Here is a 12,734-nt window from a genome sequence, read left to right as displayed (position 1 = left end):
GGCGGAATAGGAAGGGAGCACACTGATAGTCCCAGGAAGAGATAGTTTAATAAAAGAGGAGATACTGCAGGTTCAAGGAAGAGTTGGGGAAGAAACAGCAGAGGAAACTCTTGCGGAACTAGTGATTCATGGTGGATCTGCATGGAGGGCACAGGAGCCCACAGCTCAGGACACCAGTGGCAGAATCTATGCACCAGCGCTGGAACATGAGGTGAGCCAAAACCTCAGTAGCCCGAGACAACGGTGGGAAAGAGGAAGGAGGAGCCTATAGGGAACGAGGCTTGAAGCTCCGTGGGGGAAAGTTCACCTGGCTAACTATAGGAGGGAAGGAAAAAAAAAAGAGAGACCAGTATGGACACAAGTCGCTCTTCACTCACCTCTCAAAGGCGAGCAAGACAAAGAGCAGGCGCCATTTTGGACATATGTAAAAGCTGCGCAACCTCAGGGCTACGCCTGCCCTCAGCCAAACACAAAAACCTGACTCTGAGAGGGTGAAATAACAGGAGGTTAGGACCTAGTGAATGTGTGGAGCTAATGAACTAAGACTGTGAAAAAAGAGACAATGGGTGAGAGAACTCACGAAGTTCACATGAATATTCTCCAGAGATGCTACAATTTGGTAACCCTGGCAACCCGGTGGGAGAATGCAGGAGAATTTGAGCCCACACTGAGGGCTGGACAGATTCTTTGTGTGGTCCTTGAGAAAGAGTAGGCGAATGTTATACCCACAGGAGCCAGAGATCGGAAGCTGACGACCTTCAATTCCACTCAGCTGTGCGGAATTACTTCCCTTCTGAATCCAAAAAAAAAAAAAAAGAGAGAGAGAGATTTACCACGCCTAACCTGGGAGTGTCACCTTTGGCACACCCTTAATCCTGAATAACCAAACAGAGCTCTCTGGCCACACCCATCATAAGTCTCTAAGGCTCCATCAAAAGCAGACAGTCCACTTAATACAGTCATAGTATAACAAGAAAAAAAAACACCACAGCGAGGGAAGAAGAATTCAAAGAATATCTCCACAATGCCAAGCAACAAACGCAGAAACCGAGGAAACAAGAACAAAGAAGACATTATGACGCCCCAAATGAACAAGACACCCCAAGCCAAGATTATGAAGATGATGAGATGGAAGAAATGCAGGATACAGATTTCAAAAAATTTATGATAAGAACAATTACAAGTTTTCAAAAACAAATGCTTGAGCTATGGAATTCCTTACTGGACAGGATAGAAAATCTCCTTCAAGAAAATGAAATCTTAAGGAGGAATCAAAATGAAATGAAACAACTAGTAGAACAGGAAACTGTGATAGTGACAAAAAACCACAATGAAATGAAGAACTCAATAGATCAAATGACAAACACATTAGACAGCCTTAAAAACAGAATGGATGAAGCAGAAGAGAGAATATCAGACTTAGAAGACAGAGCACAGGAAAGTATACAGTCAAACCACAGAAAAGAAGAGGAAATCAGAAATCTGAAAAATATTGTTGGGAATCTACAGGATACTATTAAAAAACCCAACATTTGGGTTCTAGGAGTTCCTAAAGGCATGGAGAGAGAGAAAGGATTAGAAGGCCTTTTTAGTGAGATACTTGCAGAGAACTTCCCGGGTTTGGAGAAGGACAGTGACATCCTAGTACAGGAAGTTCATAGAACCCCTAGTAAACATGACCAAAAGAGATCCTCACCACGACACGTTGTAATCAAACTCACCACAGTGAAACACAAAGAAAAGATCCTAAAATGTGCAAGAGAGAAATGTCAGATTACTCTCAGAGGATCGCTAATTAGACTCACAGCTGACTTCTCATCAGAAACATTACAGGCTAGGAGGGAATGGTGAGACATAGCCCAGGTACTAAGAGAGAAAAACTGCTAGCCCAGAATACTATATCCTGCAAAGCTCTCATTTGTGAATGAAGGTGAAATAAAGACTTTACACAGCAAACAGAAATTTAAAGAATTTGTTGCCACTCGTCCAGCCCTGCAAAAGATGCTTAAAGATGTGTTATACACAGAAACACAGAAACACGATCATCAGTATGAAAGAAGGTAAAGGAAGGAAACCTCACAGCAAAAGATCACAGGAAGTGCAAAGCATATATTAGAAAATATCGGGGAAAATGGCAGGGCAAAGTTACTACTTATCAATAGTCACATTGAATGTTAATGGCCTCAACTGTCCAGGTAAAAGACACAGATAGGCTGAATGGGTTAAGGAACAAAACCCATCTATTTGCTGCTTACAAGAAACACATCTTTCCAACAAAAATGCGTACAGACTGAAAGTGAAAGCTGGAAAAAGATATTCCATGCCAACAGAAATGAACAAAGACAAAAATAACAGACAAAATAAACTTTAACACAAAAAATGTTAAGAGAGACAAAGAGAGGCACTACATAATGATTAAGGGATCAATTCAACAGGAAGATATAATGATTATCAATGTATATGCACCTAATTACAGGGCACTGGTTTATTTTTTTTCTTTTTTTCTTTTTTATTTTTTTTTAATCTTTTATCTAATGAATATAAATTTCCAAAGTACAGCTTATGGATTACAATGGCTTTTCCCTCTCCATAACTTCCCAGAAATAAAAAGAATCATCAGAAATTACTACAAGGACTTGTATGCCAGCAAACAGGGAAATCTATCAGAAATGGATAGATTCCTGCACACAGGCAACCTACCTAAATTGAACCAGGAAGACATAGAAAACCTAAACAGACCCATAACTGAGACAGAAATTGAAACAGTAATAAAGGCCCTCCCAACATAGAAAAGCCCAGGACCAGATGGATTCATTGCTGAATTCTACCAGACATTTAAAGAAGAACTAAGAAAAAAAAAGAAAAGAAAAGAAACATAAATAACTTAGGAAAAAAGGTTTGAAAAGGCAGGCCTCTGAAAACAGCAATACAAAACATACAAAAAGGTGGTTCTAATTATATGATTTTATGTTTTAAAATTTCATGAACTGACCAGTTTATTGAAATGGTTTTCATGAAAATAATATTTTAATCTAAGACATCTTTACCTTGGTATTGTGCTCCAAATCTTTACTATTCAGAAGTGCATGGTTAATTCGAAAAACTATCCAGTCAAACAGGGCACTGTACAGAGACTTAGCCATGGAGTTCCTCACCGTCACAGCCTAAAATATAAGAAAAGTGTTAGAAGTGTAGCAGAACTAGCAATAATCTAAGTTACTGAAACTAATATGGTTTTCTCTCACTTAATACAGAAAATTTACTATCTTTGTTTAGAAAATATGTTTTCTCCAAATATTAATAAACTGAACTTGAAGTCTTTTGTCTGTACTCATAATTCAGTCCCACTTGGGGAATCTAACCTAAAATTGCCATAAAAGGTATAAGAGCAACAAAATCTAGGTCAGTTAGTTCAAATTATTTTAAACTGAATTATCTCCCCTAAGAAAGAAAGCACAATGGGAAGCTGACAAACAACCTTGCCAGCTGAAAGGGGAAAGACTACTCTAGGCAGAGGAATAAACCCTCCAAAGGGAGTGGGGGACATTAGTATCCATGGACTCCTGGTCCCACTCTTAGAACACACAACACTGTTACAATGTGCTCCTAGCTGTCTTCAGCCTGCCATCCACGTTCACTTCCACAATGACTCCATCCCCAGACTCAGTAACAATTTTTCACTCCAAGGTATGAGATTCTTCCCCCTTCACTTCATGCTTTCTCCAGTTTATGGAAATTCTCTGTACTTACCACTTTTTCTCTAACTCTGAAAATGTTCTAAAAAGCAAAGGTTATTAAAGAAAACCCACCATTTACAGAACACGTCAACTTACAAAGCAAACATGTATCCTATGCAATTAAGCCCTAGCCCTTAGAAATCACAGATCCTGCCAATGTACACATTCATCATCTGGGGTCTGACTTAGAAGCTTATACACCCAGTCAGGTATTTACATCCCTGTCCTCGGGGTAGAAGAAACGCGATAAGGTCTTCCGATTCAACTTCTCTTTCTTTTTTTTAAAGATTAATGTTTTTATTTGAAAGGCAGAAGCAGAGAGAGAGAGGGAAAAACAGAGAGAGAGAGTCTTCCATCCACTGGTTCACTACCCAAACAGCTGCAACAGCCGGGGCTAGGCCAGGCCAAAGCCAGGAGCCAAGAGCTTCTTCCAGGTCGCCCATGTGGGTGCAGGGACTCAAGGATGTGGGCCATCTTCCACTCTTTCCCAGGCCAGGGCAGAGAGTGGGATTGGTTGTGGAGCAGCTGGAACTCAAACTGGCGCCCATATGGGACGCCAGCACTGCAGGCAGTGGCTTTACCATTTATGCCACAGTTTTGACCTCCCAACTTCTCTTTTGCCACTTGGATAACCATGGACAAGGTACTTAAAACTCAGAGGCTACAGCTTATGCATCTGTAAAATGGATGTAATACTGTGGCCGGTGCTGTGGTGCAGCAGAAAAGCAGTGGAAGATGGTCCAAGTGCTTGGGTCCCTGCCCTATGTGGGAGATCCAGAAGAAGCTCCTGGCTCCTAGATTCCTATCAGTCCAGCAATGGTTGCTGCAGCCGTCTCAGGAGTGAAACAGAAAATGGAATTCCTCTCTTTGCCTCTGCCTTTCAAATAATAAATAAATCTTTTTTTAAAAAAAAATGGAGTTAATACTACAACCTAACTCACTGATGATAAACTCACTTCTGAATTACAAGGAAAAATATTAAACCTGAAGTCTCTAGACCAAAAAGTAATTACACACAAAGGAAGGACTCAAATCAAATTCTCAAGATCTGGCTACTCCTCTTCCAAATCAGCTCTCTGCTAATGCACCTGGGAAAGAAGTGGAGGATGGTCCAAGCACTTGAGCCCCTTTATCCAAGTGGGAGACCTGAAAAAAACTCCTGGCTCCAGCCCCAGCCAACCGAGCCATCTGGGAAGTAAACCAGAAATGGAACATCTCTATCTTTCTCTAATTCTTTCAAATAAATTAGTAAATCTTAAAGAAAAAAAAAGCAAAGTAGCTCTCAGTGTGGAGACTACACAATGTGACATCAGACACGTGTACTTGGAGGCACAGGAGTGGGATAAATGGATCCACGTGAGCCTAAAACACATGGTCTGCAGCTCACTCACCACTTCCCCACTCAAGTGTCTTCTACTACTACTCTAAGCTCACAGCTTGATTTCTCATGACTTTCATACACTCTATAAAATGCTGTTCTCAGTAATTTTCCTACCTGAAACACGTGAGTGGTATAATAACAGCAACAAATCCCAGCTGGCAGCCTGCAGGTCACACATGGTGTGTAAACCCATGCAGCAGGACGAGCTACCCAAGAAAAAACAAAGTGGAAGAAAAAAGACAGAGACTGCATCGTGGAGACCCCGCCTGTCAGTGGTCAAGAGAAGAACACACAGCAGAAAGACCTGCAGAGGCAGGGTCAGCGGTGAAAAAGCCAGGACAGTACCATGTGCCAGAAGGTCACTGAAGGCATTGCCCCCAGAAGGACTCATCTACTAGGTCAAGCACTGCTCAGGTCTCGCTTCAACTACCCCCTTACACCCCAGGAATAGCACAAGGCTTCTCAGTACTGAGGAGATAAAGGTCCTGCGAGAAAAGTTCAAGTCTACTGCTTAAAATCACATTCAATTTCAAGTTTCCTAGTCTACAGAAAATTCTTGATCAAATTTCAACAGCCAAGAAAACACTTTGCTATTGTTTTCATTTCATAAAGAGAAATACATCTGGGGCAGGTGCTGCAGCTCAGCGGGTTGACACCCTGGTCTGAAGTACCGGCATCCCATATGGTCCCTGGTTCGTGTCGCAGCCACTCCACTTCCAATCCTGCTTTCTGCTATGGCCTAGGATAGCAGTAGAAGATGGTCCAAGTCCTTGGGCCCCTGCACCTACGTGGGAGATCTGGAAGAAGCTCCTGGCTCCTGGCTTTGGATAGGCGCAGCTCTGGCCATTGTGGCCATCTGGGGAGTGAACCATCGGATGAAAGACCTCTCTCTCTCTCTGCCTCTCCTCTCTCTCTGTAACTCCAACTTTCAGAGAAATAAATAAATCTTTAAAAAAATACATCATAAACTTCTCAAAATTTATTTCATAGAAAATGTGCTCACCTCTGCCAACTTGTACGGCAAAATAAGCTTTTCTCCCACTGTCACTGTCTTCCGTGTAACTAACGCTTCAAACAGCATCTCTTCTTTAACCTACAGAGCAGAAAAGTAAGTCCTATATAAAATATTTATGACAACAGGAAGAAACATTTTACTGAAAAATCGGAGACAAAATTATCATCAAATCAGCAAATGTACAATTTTTAAAAAAGGAAGACAAACAAAAACTACACTGGGAAACTTTAATATCAGCCAAAGCAGGAGTAGGAGTCCCACTCAACACCAACAGGATCTCATGCAAAACTGCAAGGAGAAAACAGGAAGTAACACAGGTCTTCAAAAAACAAAAAAAAAGTTTTATTTTTTTCTATTATTTCCCCAGGCCTATTGCACGGGCAGGCGGCAGGCACCTAACCACTTGAGTTGAAGTCAGGAATCGGAGCTGCTGGGAACCGAACCCAAGTACTCCAATGAAGGAAATGGGCATTTGAGCCGCTGTCTTAACACTTAGTCCAAATACCTTCCCAATTAGGTCTTTTTAAATTAAAAAGCTTACTTTCTGATCACAATGGATAAATGAGCATCACTGTACAGAATACAGAAAATGAAAAACTAAAAAAAAATATTTTAAGACAACCAATCATAATCCAATAATCTTAACAAAAGGCCTAAAAAGTGATAGCACTTCTCAAATTTCAGGAATTCTAGTGGGTACCTCTTTATGTTTCAGACGTTTAATTTTATTCCTGGATGTTAAACTTCAACAGAAAGCTCTTGGCTCCCTCTGTTCTGAATCTATGTCCAGCAGTAACTACTAGAATGAATTTGGCAAGAATCATGTCGGTTCCTGTTTTTCACTTTTATATGTATTAAATGTATTTATAAACATTGTTATACTCACAACTATATTGCACTTTTCACCTATAGGGTACATTGTTAGTATATATTTTACATCTAACTATGTTGATCATTTAGATTACGTTTACGTACACTAATGGCTGCACAGCAGCCCAGCATGTACACTCACTACACTGTTGAATCCACTCTTGTTGACACTATTTACAAGTACATTTACACCATTTACAATTTTCCACAACTGGAAAAATACAAATGAATAGTTACATATGAATTCAAGAGTTTCTGAGAAGAACAAACCCAGTAATGGAATCTCCAGGATGTGGTATATACATTTTCTGCTGTAAGGATACTGGCAAGCTCCTGTAAACAATGTTTATCACTTTGTCCTCTTGGCTGTAAAGAACAAAGAGTCCTTGTTTCTTCAAAGTCTGACTATACTGGGTGTTACCAGGCTTTTGGATTCTGCCAAACTTCTGAGCATGAAACTGTAAAACAAGAACATTTAAACTATCCACCACGGGGTCGGTGATATGGTGTAGTAGGTTCGAGACCCGGCTGCTCCACTTCTGATCCAGCTTTCTGCTGATGCACCTGGGAAAGCAGCAGAGGATGGCCCAAGTCCTTAGGCCCCTGTGCCCCGATGGGAGACCTGGAAGAAGCTCCTGGTTTTTGGCTTCAGATCAGCCCAGCTCGGGCCATTTGTAGAGTAAACCAGCAAATGGAAGATCTCTTTCTCTCTCTCTCTCTCTCTCTCTCTCTCTCTCTCTGCCTCTGCCTCTGCCTCTGCCTCTGCCTCTGCCTCTCTGTGGCTCTGTATTACAAATGGATGAAAATCTTGAAAAAAAAATTTCTAATAAATCTATCGACCCACAGGGGTCTATGTTGTGGCATAATGTGTTAAGCCACCAACTGCAATGTGGGTATCCCATATGGGAGCTGGTTCAAGTCACAGTCAGAAGCTACACTTCTGATCCAGCTCCCTGCTAATGCGCATGGGAAAGCAGTGGAAGATGGCTCAAGCCCTTGAGCCCCTGTACCTACAGGGGAGACTAAGAAGAAGCTCCTGACTCCGGGCTTCAGTGTGGCACAGCCCTGGCTCTTGCAGCCATTTGGGGAGTAAAGCAGTGGATGGACAACTCACTTACTCTCTCCCTCTCCCCCCTTCTAACTCTGCCCTTCAAATAAATAAAATAAATCTCTTACAAAAAAGTATTCACACACAAACATAAAACATCAATAACATTTTATATACACAATCTAATATAAAAACACAGCAAAAGTTTGATAACAAGGAGAGCCTAAAATAGAAAAGGAGAGAGGGGAGCATTATTACCAGTAATTTATGACAGGCATAAACTTTTTTTGGGTTTTTTTTTTTTTTTTTTTTTGGTTTTTTTTTTTTTTGTTTTTGTTTGTTTGTTTGTTTGTTTTTTGACAGGCAGAGTTAGACAGTGACAGAGAGAGAGACAGAGAGAAAGGTCTTCCTTCTGTTGGTGCACTCCCCAAATGGGTGCTACGGCCGGCGTGCTGCGCCGATCTGAAGCCAGGAGACAGGTGCTTCCTCCTGGTCTCCCATGCGGGTGCAGGACCCAATCACTTGGGCCATCCTCCACCACCTTCCTGGGCCACAGCAGAGAGCTGGACTGGAACAGGAGTAACCAGAATGAGAAACCGGTGCCCATACGGGATGCTGGCGCCACAGGCCGAGGATTAACCAAGTATGCCATGGCGCTGGCAGGTCAATTAACTTTTAAACGATGATTTTAAACCATACTGAATGGGGGAAAACATCAGGCAAATGTAGGACCATAAAATGTATTTACAGCTTCTTCAGAGCATCAGTGACTCAATACTTACATTCAAAAGCTGGCTACATTTGGGGCACATTACCTTCAGAAAATGCACTAACATTAAAAATGAACCACCATATTGAAATACAAACACTCAAGCTTCTAGATACACTTAAATCCTTTGAAAAATAAAAATGTCACCACATAATACAAAAATGGCAAAAATGTATGATAAAAACCAAAGTACTATTGTGAAGCATGAATGCTTTTAGCTTCTATGTATATTTTATTTATTTGAAAGACAGGAAAAGAAAAAGAAACAGATAGTATCACTCCCTCAGGTGCCCTATGTAGGCAGGGAGGGAATAGGCTGAAGTCAGGGGCAGGGAATTCAACCTGGTTCCACCACACGGGTGGCAGAGACCCAAGGATGTAAGCCATCGCCACCAACTCCAAGGCTGAGATTAGCAGGAAGCTGGAATCAGGAGCAGAGCCAGACTCACACTTGGCAGGTCCCCTGACATGGGACATACGTACCCAAGCAGCATCCTGAACATGAGGGCAAACACCCACCCCTACCGTGAGGCAGACATCTGCAATAACCCAAGGTCAACATCTCAGAATAAATGAGCTCAAGAAAGTTCTTAGAAGAAACAAACAATGTGAGCTAACAAGAGCAAGGAACAATGCTCACTTCCACACCCTTGAGGGGACAGTATCAACCGGTACAAGCATTGTACAGAATAATGTGAACATATCAATAAGGCTCAATACATACACATACTATAACCCCATAATTCTACACCTTCGACTAACTCCTAGAATAATCCTCACACAGGTTAGCAAGGTGCTATGCACAAAAATGCCTATCGTAGTTCAATTTAACATTGACAATATGAAAGAAGAATAGAAATGATAACCATTACATTCACAATGATGGTTTTAGCTTTTGATAGCACAGGAAACACAGCAGGCTTCGGTTCATGCAATACCTCACTGAGTGGGGCTGTGAGTGCCTAAGTGTTTTTATATTGTGCGTTACATGGTATGCGTGTTAGAAACATTCCCTAACTTAGAGGAAAACATGAAAATAGAGTAAAACAGAAATAAATAATGAAATGGTAGAAATGTTAAATCTACCAAATTATGAAACACGAACAGAAAGCTAACATGGAGAAAAATGGTAAAGAATCACACTAATACATCATTTACAGGGAGGCCAGTGTTGTGGCATAGTAGCTTAAGCCACCATCTGCAGCGCTGGCATCCCATTTTGTGGGTGGCAGCTCAAGTCCTGGCTGCTCCATTTCAGATCCAGCTCTCTGCTATGGCCAGGAGAGCAGTAGAGGATGGTAAAAGTGCTTTGGCCCCTGCACCCACATGGGAGACCCAGAAAAAGCTCCTGACTTCTGGCTTCAGCCTGGCCCAGACTGGGCACCTCTGGCCATTTAGGGAGTGAACCAGCAAGTAGAAGACCTCTCTCACTCTCTGTAACTCTGCCTTTCAAATATATGAAGTAAGTAAATAATTTACAAAGAACATCAATCAATAAATTTTAGGGGTCACTATTGTGGCTTAGCACCATTTGCAAAGCCGGCATCCCATTTTGGAGTGCCAGAGTTCCAATGTCTCAACAGGCTAATCCTCCGCCTTGCAGCGCCGGCACACCGGGTTCTAGTCCCGGTCGGGGCACCGATCCTGTCCCGGTTGCCCCTCTTCCAGGCCAGCTCTCTGCTGTGGCCAGGGAGTGCAGTGGAGGATGGCCCAAGTGCTTGGGCCCTGCACCCCATGGGAGACCAGGAGAAGCACCTGGCTCCTGCCATCGGATCAGCGCGGTGCGCCGGCCGCAGCGCACCTACCGCGGCGGCCATTGGAGAGTGAACCAACGGCAAAGGAAGACCTTTCTCTCTGTCTCTCTCTCTCACTGTCCACTCTGCCTGTCAAAAAAAAAAAAAAACACAGAAAAGTTGGCAGAATGGTAATGATTCTAAAATCTCACCACAAAATCAGCCTCCACAGTCACCACCAATTCATCTGCTAGAGCTTGTTCACCTCTCAAAATTTAACAAAAATCCATCAAATGGGCTTTCACTGCCCCCTCAGTTAACAAAAAATACCTGGAAACATTAAATTAAAAGACTACTTTAAAAATACTTGTTCTTCCAAACCAATCTGTAATTGCCATTGAATTGAATCCCCTTGGGAAAGAGGAAAACTAAATTAAATCTTAAAGGAAAAATTTAAACTTCAATTATACTAGTTATCGCAACTATCTTTGTATTTCATATCAATCAAAGCCTTACTGTTACAATTACTGCCAATCTGAAGGGACTAGAAGCAATGATTTTTTTAAATAACTTCTGGGGCCAGTGCTGTAGCACAGCAGATTAATTCAGCACCGGCATCCCATATGGACGCCTGTTCGAGTCCCAGCCATTCCACTTCCAATGCAGCTCTCTGCTACGTCCTGGGAAAGCAGTGGAAGGGGGTCCACATCCTTGGGAGACTGGAAAAGCTCTTGGCTCTGGATCAACTCAGCTCTGGCTGCTGTGGCCATCTGGAGAGTAAATCAGCAGATGGCAGACCTCTCTCTATCTCTCTCTGTCTTTCTGGCTCTACCTCGTCTATAACTCTATCTTTCAAATAAATAAAATAAATCTTAAAAAAAAAAAAAAAAAAAAAAAAAAACTTCTGGCCGGCACTGTGGCTCAACAGGCTAATCCTCCGCCTAGCGGCGCCAGCACACCAGGTTCTAGTCCCGGTCGGGGCGCCGGATTCTGTCCCGGTTGCCCCTCTTCCAGGCCAGCTCTCTGCTATGGCCCGGGAAGGCAGTGGAGGATGGCCCAAGTGCTTGGGCCCTGCACCCCATGGGAGACCAGGAGAAGCACCTGGCTCCTGGCTTCGGATCAGCACGGTGCACTGGCCGCAGCGGCCATTGGGGTGAACCAACGGAAGGAAGACCTTTCTCTCTCTCTCTCTCTCACACTGTCCACTCTGCCTGTCAAAAAATTTAAAAAAAAAAAAAAAACTTCTGAGAACTAACTACAGGCAGGATATCTCCAGCTCCTGAACCTTCAAGCAATTTTCCTTCTATTTAACACTACATCTCCACCCTAGAAATAGATCATACTACATACAAGAAGGAATTTAATTTTTTTTATTATTTATTTTATTTATTGAAGACAGAGTGGGGAAAGAAGAGACAGATAGACAAAGAGACAAGAGGCCTCCCATCCACTGGTGAACTTCCTTAATGACCACATCAGTCTGGCCTGGGCCAGGCTGCAGCTGGGAATAGAGAACACAATCTAGTATTCAAATAGGGAGATTAATGTAACTGAATCATCACCAGCTCACTCTGAAGATGTGTAATAGCAGGGAGCTTAAATCAGGAGCAGAGCCAGAACTCAACCCCAGGTGTTCCAATACAGGATGCAGGCTATGGGACATGAGCATCTGAAGTGGTCAGATGCCCATGAACGAGTTCAAGAAGCTTGGATTTAAAAGTGAGATCTGCAATCAAATCAATTTGCTGGGGCCGACATTGCAGTGTAGCCGAGAAGCCTCTGTCTGCAGTACCAGCTTCCCGGCTTCAGATAAACACAGCTCCAGCAGTTGCAGCCAACCGGGGAGTGAACCAGCAATGAAAGACCTTTTGGGGAGTGAACCAGCAATGAAAGACCTCTCTCTCTCTCTCTCTCTCTCTCTCTCTCTCTCTAACTCTCTGTAACTCCTTTCAAATGAATAAATAAATCTTTGAAAAAAAGAATAAAATAGAAAGTGCATGATTCATAATTACTAAAAACTGGAAAAGTCAAAATGTCCTTCAATAAATCAATGCATAAACAAACTGTACATCTACATGATGGAATATACCCAGGGATAGAAAGAAAATTAGCTATCAAGGCAAAAAAAAAAAAAAAAATCCAAACCAACAACCTGGGTACATATTTTTTTTAAATGTATTT

At 42.3% G+C, this 12,734-nt stretch overlaps 1 protein-coding gene across 10 annotated transcripts in view; it reads right to left on the bottom strand.

Annotated features, from left to right (window-relative positions):
- MYO9A (myosin IXA) overlaps positions 1 to 12,734 on the bottom strand; it is a 278,674-nt gene that overhangs the window by 175,616 nt on the left and 90,324 nt on the right. For all 10 annotated transcript variants that reach the window (XM_062206520.1, XM_062206521.1, XM_062206519.1 and 7 more), the window contains 2 exons: positions 6,122 to 6,211; positions 3,048 to 3,164 (listed from right to left, as the gene is read on the bottom strand). In XM_062206520.1, coding sequence (XP_062062504.1) covers positions 3,048 to 3,164; positions 6,122 to 6,211 — 207 coding nt within the window. The remainder of the gene's footprint in view (positions 1 to 3,047; positions 3,165 to 6,121; positions 6,212 to 12,734) is intronic.

This window comes from Lepus europaeus, chromosome 11, assembly GCF_033115175.1.
Source record: "Lepus europaeus isolate LE1 chromosome 11, mLepTim1.pri, whole genome shotgun sequence".
NCBI lineage: Eukaryota > Metazoa > Chordata > Mammalia > Lagomorpha > Leporidae > Lepus > Lepus europaeus.
The sequence above is the reverse complement of the archived record's forward strand: the minus strand, read 5'-3'. Positions and strand labels throughout refer to the sequence as shown.